General features: G+C 32.5%; 1 protein-coding gene across 3 annotated transcripts; it reads right to left on the reverse strand.

The window, feature by feature from the left end:
• Window positions 1-3530: 3530 nt before the first annotated feature.
• On the reverse strand, window positions 3531-10791 carry LOC115972190 (novel plant SNARE 11-like). 3 transcript variants are annotated; one of them, XM_031092395.1, is made up of 10 exons: window positions 10364-10791; window positions 10061-10153; window positions 8196-8289; window positions 8031-8068; window positions 6804-6892; window positions 5934-6015; window positions 5607-5661; window positions 5345-5437; window positions 5181-5255; window positions 3531-4026 (listed from the first exon to the last, which is right to left on the reverse strand). In XM_031092395.1, the coding sequence occupies exons 1-10, from the start codon at window positions 10438-10440 to the stop codon at window positions 3937-3939; spliced, it is 786 nt and encodes a 261-aa protein (XP_030948255.1). In that variant the 5' UTR covers window positions 10441-10791; the 3' UTR covers window positions 3531-3936. The 3 variants fall into 3 exon arrangements, with proteins under 3 accessions (XP_030948255.1, XP_030948254.1, XP_030948253.1); XM_031092394.1 differs by lacking the exon at window positions 5934-6015 and having other exon boundaries at window positions 3532-4026; window positions 5607-5632; window positions 10364-10790; XM_031092393.1 differs by lacking the exon at window positions 5934-6015 and having other exon boundaries at window positions 3532-4026; window positions 5607-5653; window positions 10364-10790.
• Between the last annotated feature and the right edge of the window lie 1968 nt (window positions 10792-12759).

The following is a 12759-nucleotide window of genomic DNA, read 5'->3' on the forward strand; positions in this document are numbered from 1 at the left end:
GATACATAGTGATTCTCAAGAAAATGGGTTCCAATGCAACCTGACTGGTACAAGATTAATTTTGACAAAACTGTGTTCATTAGAAGGACTAGTTACCCCAAATTTTGCTTTCTATTGTGTTAGATGTCCAATAATTTTATAGGATAAAAAGTAATTAAGCAATTTTTCAAACATAATTTAGATAGATGGATTGCAAGGAACATCACTGGCAAGATGTTTCACTAGATGGAACAGGTAAGACTCACAGAATTTGAAAAACAAATGATGGATTGCAAGGAACATCATTGGCAAGATGTTTCACTAGATGGAACAGGTAAGACTCACAGAATTTGAAAAACAAATACCGAAAACAGAATAAAAATGATTTTTTTGCTTAAGTTTCTTAGGCTTGTAGACATGTAGAATTGCTTTCCAATGTTTCCATCCCCAGAAGAAAAAAAAAAAAAAAAATCAAAACATTAATTGGCAATGGCATACAAGTGCAAAGAGCACCCTAGTCTTATATATAAAAGTGTGAATGTGCTAAAACACTGTAGGTAAGGTGCTTTGATTAACCACCTTTTTTTAATTTTATATTTTAAGTTTCGAACAGTAACTACAGTGCCATTGCTATAATAACTACATATATATTTTTTTTCCTTTTAAATATTTATGTAAGTTGGTATATATATTGTTATACTTTCATAGCAAATTTCACAAATATGTTCAAAATTATTGACGTGGGTGAATGCACTAAATCACTGTAGCTACAGTGCTTTGGTTTGGTGAGCCAATTTTTTCCCAAGTTTTGAACAGTAACTACAGTGCCAAGTTTGTGCGTGTGTGTGGGTTTTTTTTTTTTTTTTTTAATATTTATGTAAGCTGGTATATATATTGTTATACTGACACAACAAATTTCACAATATTTTCACAATTATTGACGTGTCAATTTCTTACAAGTCGAAATAAAATAATAAAATATGAGACTGTGGCCAATCACAACTACAAATAAATGTTTTGAGAAAATGTTACAACACTTATTGTGCAGTGCTTTTGGTTTATTCAACTGGCATGGTAGTTACAGTGCCTACATTTTTCTTTTTTTTTTTCAATAATTGGTTTGTGTTTTTTTTTTTCTTTTAAATATTTATGCAAGCTAGTATATATATTATTATACTGACACAATAAATTTCACAATATTTTCACAATTATTAATATGTCAATTTCTTACAAATCGAAATAAAATAATAAAATAAGTCAAGCTATTTATTTTATAAACTAATTATAAAATAATTAGTTTTATTATGGCATCATTTTTATTTAATCTCAAATAGAGGTTATCATGGCATCATTTTTATTATAAACTAATTATATATGACATCTCAATTATTATTAAAAATTATTTAAAAAATTTACGTCACCCGACTTATTAAATTTTAAACAGTACCTATGATATTAATGGTCTAGTTATTAACAAGGTTGTCAATTTATTACATGTTGTAAATAAGTCATCTTGTACATATTCCGTTCATGTTCAATTTGGAAAAAAATTTGTTTCTATTTAGTTATTCAACAACCAAATTACATTTCAGTTTAGACTTGACTATAAAAATGATGCAAAATTAAACTTGAGTGTTTTTTTTTGTTTGGTTAACAAGCTTAATTATATATGTGGTCTCTATTTGAGACACGGACTATCTAAGTTCAAATTATTATTTTTAACTTATTGATGATAATATAACTTATCCATTTTGTAGTAAAAATGTCATTTTTCTTCATACCCATTAAGAAAGGAACATAGATTTTAAGATGGATATTATAATACCATTGCAAATTTAAAAAAAAAAAAATGCTTGCCATCTTTCTAGTTTTATAAATCTAATTTTATAAGTTTATAATGAAAATAAGTCTATTTAATTAGGTCATATGATATAATCTCAATTATAATTTAATTATTAATAATTTGCATAATTAAGTCAAATGATATAATCTCAATTATAATTTAATTATATAGAATTTGCATAAATTTTTGAAGGGGTGAAAATTGTATTCACGATTTTTCTTTTATATAAGAAAAGAATGACAAATTTTTTTTCCAAACCAACAGATTACTAAGTGCTTATAGTCCCATGCGTTGTTTAAATTATGGATAAAATTTAGCTACAAAATTGGTTGTAACCTAAGACTACAACCTCACTCAATATTTTTTTATTGAAGGTAAATTTTGGCAAGTCCACTGAATTACATCTTCTTATTATATTCTCTATACTTGCAAAATTTCTAGAAAATTGAATATCAATAGTTATGTTATCAATAAATTGTTTAAATTGTAAATTTTTATAATTTAAAATTATGCATAAAATATAAGCTTATATATCATATAGTAAATAATATCCGATTGACATAAAATTTTACATGTGTATTAAGAAAGTAAAGAACACGCAATTCAATGATTAGATTTTCAAAATATATAATAATGTCTATTTTATTAAGTAAAATTGTAGCCTTAAGCTACATCTAATTTTGTAACTAAACATTATCCTTAAATTATTTAATAAATCATGTGATTTAATATATATTGATGGATCTTATGAAATAGCACATAATAGTTAGGAGACTTGGAGTAGATTACTAGGTCCAACGCATTTTGGAGGAGTAGTTTCCAAACAAGTTCAAACTTGTCCAGCCAAAAAAAAAAAAATCAATCCCAAAAGTGTTATATAGCTTAATCAATAATCATGTACTCAAGTTGGATTAAAAAAATATATAATTAAAAAATTAAATGATATTTATGGTGAAATCACCAATTCAAAGAAATCTCCCGCAAAAGTTGGCATACACCGTGTTTTACTTGAGAAATTGGCATACACCTTGTTTTACTTGAGAAAGAGATTTGCTTGTCGAAAAGAATTGCTATTCTCTTGTACATTTTGTACTAGTGAAAAATTGCACCGTTAATCAACACTTAACACGATGATTAATAGTCATTTTGAATTTAGAGCCATCCATATTCCATGGGATTTGAGGCATGGATGTTAACCAAACAGCCATAGCCACTTACCGTAAATTGTCTTTGTCTAATGGAAAAAATATTACAGCAGTGATTTCCTTAGTCAATGTTGGGATAAATACCATGGTTGTAAGAAGTATTAGTTTGCATTAGTTCACAATGCACACCTCCAACATGTTTGACCAGCATTTCCAATACGTAATTTCCTACCTGTTTTCCATTGTTGGGGGTGCTCATATTCTCGTGTTTAGAAGAAAAAAATTTCCTATCATATTTTGATCATTCTACAAAGCTTTTTATTTTTTGGGACTTTCCACAGAACATTTAAACTAGCAACTATGTACTTTAGTTATAAATCCACCATAAATCAACCTTGGGTTGTATCGATGAAGACAAAATATAGAACATCATGGAATCAACAGTGCATGAGATATACCAAGAGCCTTGTAATTTAGTGACATTAACTACTCTTATGAGAACCATGGTTTGAATTTCTCCTCATTGTTATAACTATTGAATTATCAAAAAAATAGTTGATATAATATCTCAAAATAAATAGTAAATAACAAAATTTTTTCCCAAAAAAAATATAAATAAATTATGAAGTGTAGATCAAATATCTTACAAGTGTAGCAAATACATGGTGTGAACCAACACAATCTACACATTTTTTAGTTTCCCTCAAATAGGAATGATTTTTCAGTCGGGAAGAAGTAATCAAACAGACCACTTCCAATTGACGCTAATGAATCCCAGCAGTTGTTTGAGAGACTATCGTTTGGGAAAGTTTGACCACTCTGCAGAAAAATCACTAGAATGAAATCCATACTCAAGTAGACTAGCTCTATAAAACAGGTGCCACCAACAGCATCACAAGCTAAGCTATTCCATCCAATAAGATGACAAATCATCATCACAATCTCATTAGATGAACCATGTCTAAATTTTTAACTAGCACTCCAAAGTAATTTCCGAGTCATTGCTGGTGGGGCTAATCCTGGAATATCCTTGATGTCCTTGTTGTTTGGGTTCACGAGCTGAGACATAAGAAAAAATAATTCATGAAAAAAAAATTTAAGCAAATTGAAAGAAATGGGCAATGCAGCGTTATACCGCCAGCTCTTTCACAAGCTAATGGCTCTTGACAGTCACATGAGACTGCAAAGACATGGAATGTTCTTGGTGATTAAGACACCAACTCACTATGCAAGGTTTAAGACATGTTGTTGATATGAATAATATAGAAGCTCCAGAAGGTTATCTCCACACCCCCCCCCCCCAAAGAAAATATATATATATATATATATATATCTTAAAGGCATTGAAATAGATACTTTCTGGACAATACAGTTATGGAAACAACCAAGCGATTCATCCTTGAACTCAAAATTATATGCAACTTAAGTAGTTAAGTTCCAAAAAATCTGTAAGTTCCAACTTTTTTTATTTTCACATAAATATGTCTAAATTTTACTGGTTTTCAACTGAAGCCGATCTCCACCAATTTTATGATCAGTCTGTAGCATTCATCAAACTATATCCAACTGAAATAAGAAAATTCAAATTATTGTTTCCCTCTACAAATGTGGTGGACAAGAAATCAATTCAGAAGGAAAAGGAATTGAACTTCTCCTAAAGATGACAACAAGTTGCAATCTGTGCATTACCAACGAACATGAAACTCTGACAACAATTAGATTAACTCTTCTACACCCACATGCACTGTGTTTGTCTTCTTCTTTTCTTTTTATTTAGTGGAGTTACTATGATTTGTAAATGAAAAGGATATACTGAATTAGATTCTTTTACTTTTTAATTGGGCAAGCAAAAAATGACTTAGATTCACTACACCATTTGGCATTATAAAAGTCTCTTCCTGCAGCTTTTAAGCAAATAAGGGTTAACCAAACAAGGTCAACCTGAGATCAGCTTGCTTATAAAAGCCCCAATTGAAGCATAAAAATAGGTTAGGCAATACTATATATATAGTTAGACACATTTAAAAACAATAGGCATGTGGGTCTCCACAGCCACAAAAATGGTTTTTTTTTTTGGGGGGGGGAAGACCTAGTATTCACAACAATGAAGCCAGATCTATATACTAAAGGGATGTCATGGATTTGATTCCAATTTGTTATCAGATGGCAATAGCAGAATCAAATATTTAGAAAATGAAAGATAATAATATTACCTTAACAATAATGATGGCAATGACTCTAACAACAATAAGGAAGAGTAATGCCATAATACACTTATCAGTTGCAACCTAATGAAATAAACAAGGTAAGTAAAATACGAAACAACTAATAGTCAATATATGACAAGAAAAAGAAGAAGATACTTTTAGAGATTGACCTGCCTACCAAGTTCCTTCACAAGTTGAGAAGCTTTCTTGATCGAGAAATGGATAGAGTCCAGCACATTAACAACCCAACTCATTTGTTCAGTCTAAACATAAATATAATAGATTTCTTTAGTTCCATGGCAAGCAAAATTTTTGAAAGATTAAACAAAACAAAAGAAAAATTGTAGAAGAGAGAGAGAGGGAAAGTTAAATTTGATATGACTTAATAAACTTCCATGGAATCCATTTTTTTAAAGCAGAAAAATTACACACCTGAGCCTTGAGTGCTGCTGCAGTCTCTGTTCCAACATTGACAGTGTCTTGAACAGTCAACCACAAACATGGAGATACAGAAATTATTTTTCTTTTGCAATGATTCCATAATTTAAAAACAGTAAAACTAATTTTAGATTTTCTTACTCTTTAGAGGCAGGGGGTGGGGATATGAAGTACATGAGTTAGTTTTAGTTAAGATTTTCCATTAATAAGACAGAGGAAACCATGATCACATTTCAAAATAGCTTATGAAACTTATCCATTTCCAACTTGCCAAAATAAATAAACTTATTTCATAACAAAATGATCATCAAAGATAATCCAATCTTTTTTGACCTCTCAATGGCTTGATCAGTCTCATCCATCATCTGGTTTCCACTATCTACTAGCTGTTGATTTGTCATGGCTGCTGACATATAGCCACTGCCTCAGCATTAAATATACTTCATAATTGACAAACATTTAACATATAAAGTACTTGACGTAACATAAATTGGTATGAAATATATCAAACACAGGGCATGATTCCAGATTAAACTTAAAGGTATGCATTGGTTACTTTAGAAATGGCAATTTACAATTTCTGAACCATCAAAAAGGTATTTGATGTGTAATATTACTGTGACTCTGATTTCACGATACCAATGAGAGTATGAGACTGACATTTTTATATTGTCATTTCTATCTTTACTTGTCATGTGTGTGTGCACAACACTCACTACATTACATCCAATGATATTCTCAAAGATAAAGTAAAAGCCTTAACTATAAAATCAATGATATATCATTCAGCAAGATTAAAGCCATCAAATTGGCAAGTACTTAGGGGATTAAAGAGTTACTTGCAGCCATCAATGGTAACTCCATCTGTAATGCATATTACAATGAATCACTAAACTAGCTACCCAAACCAACTTCACTGTGAGGAATGTGAATCAGGCATCTTTTCATTTGATACAGAAACTATTATAATTATTTCTATTAGACAAAATTCCACAGCAAATCCAGAACCAGATAGAAATGTGTTTATCAGGTATCCTTAATCATCCAAGCATTACAACAAAAATGCATCAGCCATAGGGTTTTGTGACTATTTAAACCTATAATTAACTCTTATTTTAGCATGAAAGGCTGCCAATAGTAGTAGACACATAATTGAAAATTAGCACATTAATGAGAAAGATGTACACTTACTTGATGCTAGCAAGACATTATCTTCACCATATCCTTCCGTGCCCCCATCAAAGAGATCAATTCGCTTGTTTTCAAGATTGGACGCATATCTGTATCCACAACAAATTGAAAAAAATCTTAAGAAAAGAATCGGAAGCATTCAAGCAACTATTCAAGTGGTGCAAAAGATTTGAAAACAAAATAAATGATGTCACTAACACATGAGCCAATGAGTTTCAGATGAATGTCATACAAAATATGACTTCTTGACAAGTGTTAGACAAAAGCATCTTGACTCATCCAGATTAAGAAGCAACATCGACCAAAAGACAATCCAATATCTTAACTCTTCCAATAAATACCCAACCAAAGATAACTAGGCCAAGTATTGGTCCCAACTAATTGGGGCCAACTCCATCAATCCTTCATTATAGAGGGTCAGCACATGTATCTTTTTCTCTATCCTACCATATTTAACTATATTTAATCTAATAGCACTCCATTCTATTTATCATTTCCTTCTTCGCTAATTGTACTGATGTTATTCTTTGCCTCTCTCTAACCCATTTTGCTCCTTCAACATGATCAAATCACTCCTTCTTATTGGTGCATTAATTACGTCTTCATTGCACAAGGTCTAGCCATTTTATGCTACTTCCCCTCATCTTTTTCACAATAGGTGCAACCCCCACTTTAAGCAGCAAAAATAATGTTTTTTCAAGAAATGATTGGCAAATTATATCATCTAATTGTAACTTTGAGGCATTTGCCAACCAATTAACTATGGAGAGGTTGGCAGTGTGTATGGATTCCACTATGAATATAAAACCCAAATTATGTGTCAGGTTTGATAAAGCACAAAATTTAAGAAACTTAATGCATTGAAACATGATATATTAACAGTGAAATTAAAAAATATCTTTGTTGTAAAACAATATAAGAAAAAATGTATGTCACCAATTTGAACTGGCTTCTTTTATGCATTTAATTTTATTTGATAGAGGATAATACCGAAAAGTGATCATTTAATGCTTGGTTTTCTATGATTTGGCACTCAATTTGGGACACACAAAAAATGGTTTGGGACAAAGGGAGCAACAAAAAGCATTAAAAATTCTAATAGTAAGAAAATAACAATGCTAAAAATAGAGTTTATGACATGTCAGATGTATTGTAGGTGCCTAAAAAATCATCTTCTGCTGCTTTAAGAATTGAAATAATGGCAAATTCTGACAGATGCTAACTTACTGCTTTTTAAGAGCAACATATGAATTCAACTCTTTGATCTGCATAAAGTATGAACATCATTCAGTGCACTTGGTAAGAAAGATATAATCAACTGACTCAAAAAAAAAAAAAAAAAAAAAAATCTATAGTATCTAAGGCTAAATAGAAATAAAGTTAACAAGCAACCATTGATTGTTTTTTCTCATTCAGCATCTTGTTAGTGTCTGGATCATTTCTACTCTCCAAATCCTTTGCTTTTCTGTCAAACTCTTTGATAAGCCTGAAAAGACAAGACCAAATTATCTTTCTGACTGGAAACTTAATAACTGACAAAAAAGGAAAACACTGGTTTTATATGGGTAACTACAACTCACACACCTGCATGGGATTAAACTCATGAGTCTTGAGCTCTCCTCCACCTCTTATTAAGGAAGGGAGGAGATGACATTTGATCCAAGGACCATTTGCAAAAGGAAAATGAAAACACACAAACAAAATACCAACAGCAGCAGCATTATATAAGACTACTTTCTAATAAGTTTTTGCTAGGAAATTACCCAACATATGCATCGTTGTTTGAACCTGCGACCTCACCTACCATCCCATATTCGTGGGAGGTGGAAGTGCCATTGGCAGATTGGCTTATACAAGACATTTATCTCAGATTGCCAGCTTTTTTTGGTCACAACTTTCAAGGTCAGTAGTAAAGTAGGACCTGTTCTTTGGGCAGAAACTAAACATCCGAGGTTATAGACAAATTTTAATTATATCTAGATCTTAACCCTGCACAAGTCCTTGAGCATATTTTTTTGATAGATAAGTCCTTAAGCATATTATTTACTGATGTTTTACAGGATGTTCATAGTATGGGGATTGGAAATGACATTTCAAATCTCAAGAATGCAAAACCTCTTAGAACCTTCATACTAATGGACTGGACGTTTTAATCTTGCAATCTGCTAAAAAAATCAATGGTGACATGTAGCCATCTAGGTATAAGAAGATAAAGATGACATCTGCAATACTGCACAAACTAAGAGCTAGAGATTTAAACAGAAGAATCAAGTTGAAATGTATTTTTACTTTTTTCGGATAAGTTATTTAAATTGGATATACCAAACCCTATTACAGATGAGTTATGGTTGATTGAGATTAGTACTTTTCATTTAGATGATCAACTTTTTGGCATAACAAAATGAGAGCTTACCAACATTTGAGCAACCAAATAGCTAGAATGGGGTGTTGAGCCAGAGTCTATGTCCTATACTACATTACAAAACATCTATGTTTCAAAATCAATGTCTCACTGTGAGCGGAAATGAATCTATAATTTATACAACAAACAAAATAACATAAGCAACATGCAATAGCCAACCTATTATAAAAGGCTAATTAAAATCAAAATCATATGCTGTAAACATTTAAACTCTTAATGAATATGATAGCACTTTATTGAGGTTAAAAATCCTTCTAGGACAAATTAACACCAAAAAAGGCTATGTATGGTATGTGACAACCCCATTACACAAGCACACTATGCATCAAGATTGGATTATGATCATAATGTCATCATCACAAAAGAGATGCACCACTTGCTTAGTGATTCCATATGGTAAATCCAAGGCACAAAGTACATGGCTAAATGAGTTCTAGCCATCCAATTCTCACAAAGTGAAACCAAACTATGGAATTAAATCTAATAATTTCACACATGCACACAAACCATCCAATCACCATGTTCCCTTTTGTAAAACTATAATAAAATAAAACCTCATAGTCCCAATGGTCCAAAACTTTACTTCATTTAATCATTGCCCCAAATCTTCAGATGCCAAGAATCACATCCCTCTAAAATTGTGAGCATTACATTGACTACGTTACTTTCCTTCCCATCACAAACAACCCCATATTTGACTTAAATTCATAGCACACAAAACACAGCACTTGATTTAACAAACTGCATCATAGACTCGTAATAGAGATTTCAAATGCTGCTTATAAACATCATATACAATAATCTACTAATAACAATAGGGTCCATTGACAAATACCTCTTACACTCGCGCATCTTTTCGGTGAGCTCTTCCAACTGCCTACTCTGCCTATTGGAGTCCTTAACCTTCTCCAACTTCTGAAACCCATTTCTGTCACATCACATTACACCACACAATAATCATATACTTTGCTATAACACCACACACACACAATTACCAAACAAGCTAACATTTTCATCCATAACTAAGACTAACATTATCACTATAAATCCAATCACATTAAGCACTAAATCAAGCCTAGGAAAAAAATAGCGAATTATAATGAAACAAACAAAAAGAAAATCGAATCGAAACCCTTACGATAATGCACGAAAAATATCGGAGATTTCACCGTGAATCTCCGCTAGCTCTTCGCTAACCGCAGAAAAAGGATCCATCTTCAAAATTCAACCCCGAATATCAATCTTTCTTCACAATGCCGAGCTATATATATATACACAAATTTCGATCAAAAACCAGAATTTGAAAAACGAAATCAAACAAACGCAGGTTGTGAAGCTCGAATCAGATAGATCCAAACAAAACTGAAAATCAAAAATGTGAAATCCGAGCTGAAACCGAAACTGAAACTCAGATTCGTTGGCCTTTTGGATTTCGGATCGGATCCGAGACAATGTAGGAGATACCAAAACCCGAGGCCAAGGCTTTTTTTTTCTCAGTGTCCTCACGATCTGAATCCAAATTTTACAACATTAAAAAAAAAAAAAAAAATCAAATAAACAAATAAATAAAATTAAATTTTATTACAGTGAATATTTATTTAAATTTTTTTTTTTCTAAAATGTGTTTTAATTTTTAATTTTGGTTTTATTTAGGGGAGGTTTGTGTGGGTTTTGGCTCTAAAAATGCCAAAGGAGTGAGAGATGTTTTAAAAAAATGAGCGATGTTTTGGCCGTTTGAACCGCTAATTATGAATAAAAAGGGGACAAGGTGGGGCCCACCACTGTAGTGTGGTGGGGCGTTTGTGACTGTTGGATTGGTGTACGAGGACTGTTTTTCAACGGTTCCTGATGCGATTGGGAAGCTAATGAAGCAAGTTGATTCTAGGAGTGGTTGGTTGTAGAGGATTTCAGCTACTTTTGTGAACTGAGATAGGTCCGAATGAATTCTTGTGGTCATTTGTCTGAAAGTCAATGGAACTCAAGACGTGAAAACATATTTCACGTGGTGGGTCCGAGGGAAAAGTGTAAGATATGTTACTACAAATTTTATAATCTTGTTTCCAATCTAGGATGGTTCCCCCTTGCAAACGCAAAAGAAACACATTTAAATAGAGCAAAATGCTATTTAGCAGTTGGCACCCCAAATACCCAAAAGATACACTCAACTTAAGGTGTGCTAAAATTTAAAAAAAATTTCAAATGCACTACATTACATTACAGTAAACAGTTAATAGTACCAATTATTTTAGCGCATTGCTACTTCTCACAATTTGTTTTTTTTATTCTATCTCTCACTCTCTCTTTTATTCTCTCTCATCCTTCAACTTGCCACGGGTGTTTCTTAGGTGGAGATCAGCATGCAGTGGTCATGGTGTTGTGGCAGGGCTTTTTTGTGGTGGTTGTTGTGGCTGGGTGTGAGATTGGTGATCTACTAATACGATTAGTGTCTGAAGGTATGGATGTTTGGACATGGGTATGGGTGTTCCGTGATTATGGGTATGGTGTTTGTGGGTGTATTTATGTTTTTGCAGTTTTTTTTTTTTTTGTTTTTTAAATTTAATTGGTAGAAAAATTATTTATATTATTTTAATAGGTTGTATGTTAAAATAGGAGATGAGCATTCATATTGCTATATTGCTAAAATTTAGCTCCACATACCCAAAAGACACGCTGCAGTAGTGGAGGCATAAGAAAAAAATTTAGATGTTTCACTACAGTATAGATGTGCACTGTAGCTGAGAGCCAAAAGAAAAAAAAAAAAATTTATTCGGCCGGTTAATAAAATAATGAAAAGTCTCGCTCATCTCTCATCTTTCTCAGTCACTCTCTCATCTCCCCAGTCTTTTTTTTTTTTTTGCTGAATATCTCCCCAGTCACTCTCTCATTTCTCTCTCTCAAGCAAACTTCTCTTCCACCGCCGATCGCCTCACGCTGCCTCACACCTCACGCTGCCTCAAGCCACCGATCGCTTGCTCATCAAGCCGCCGGTCTGAAGCTCATCGAAGCCACCGGTCTAAAGCTCATCGAAGCTCGCCGACATTGTGTCGCCTCATCTCACGCTGCCGGTCTGAAGCTCATCGAAGCCACTGGTTTGAAACCCATGGAGCTCGCCGACGTTGTGCTTGTTTGTGATTTGTGATTTTTTATTTTGTTTGTGATTGGTGAATTTGTTTGGTCTGGGTAGAGGAAAAATATTGGAGATTTCGGATTTTTTTTTTTCTGCTGTGGATTGGTGGTGGTGGTGGTGGTGGTAGTGGTTATGGCTGTGGCTGATGGTAGAAGTGGTTGTGGTTGGTGTTGTGAAAATTTTTTGGGTAGTAAGATATATTATTTTATTGTAGTGATTATATTATTTTATTGTGTTGAAAGCTAAAATAAATCCACTGCTATGACATGTGTGTAGGTAAAATAGATAAAATAACTTTTGATGGAGCTAAATTGCTATATTTTTAGTTCCACTGCTGTGGATGCTCTTAGATGTAGAGTATATTGTTTAGTGAGGTCTTAAAATAGATAAAATAGCTTTTGGGAGTG

This window comes from Quercus lobata, chromosome 12, assembly GCF_001633185.2.
Source record: "Quercus lobata isolate SW786 chromosome 12, ValleyOak3.0 Primary Assembly, whole genome shotgun sequence".
NCBI lineage: Eukaryota > Viridiplantae > Streptophyta > Magnoliopsida > Fagales > Fagaceae > Quercus > Quercus lobata.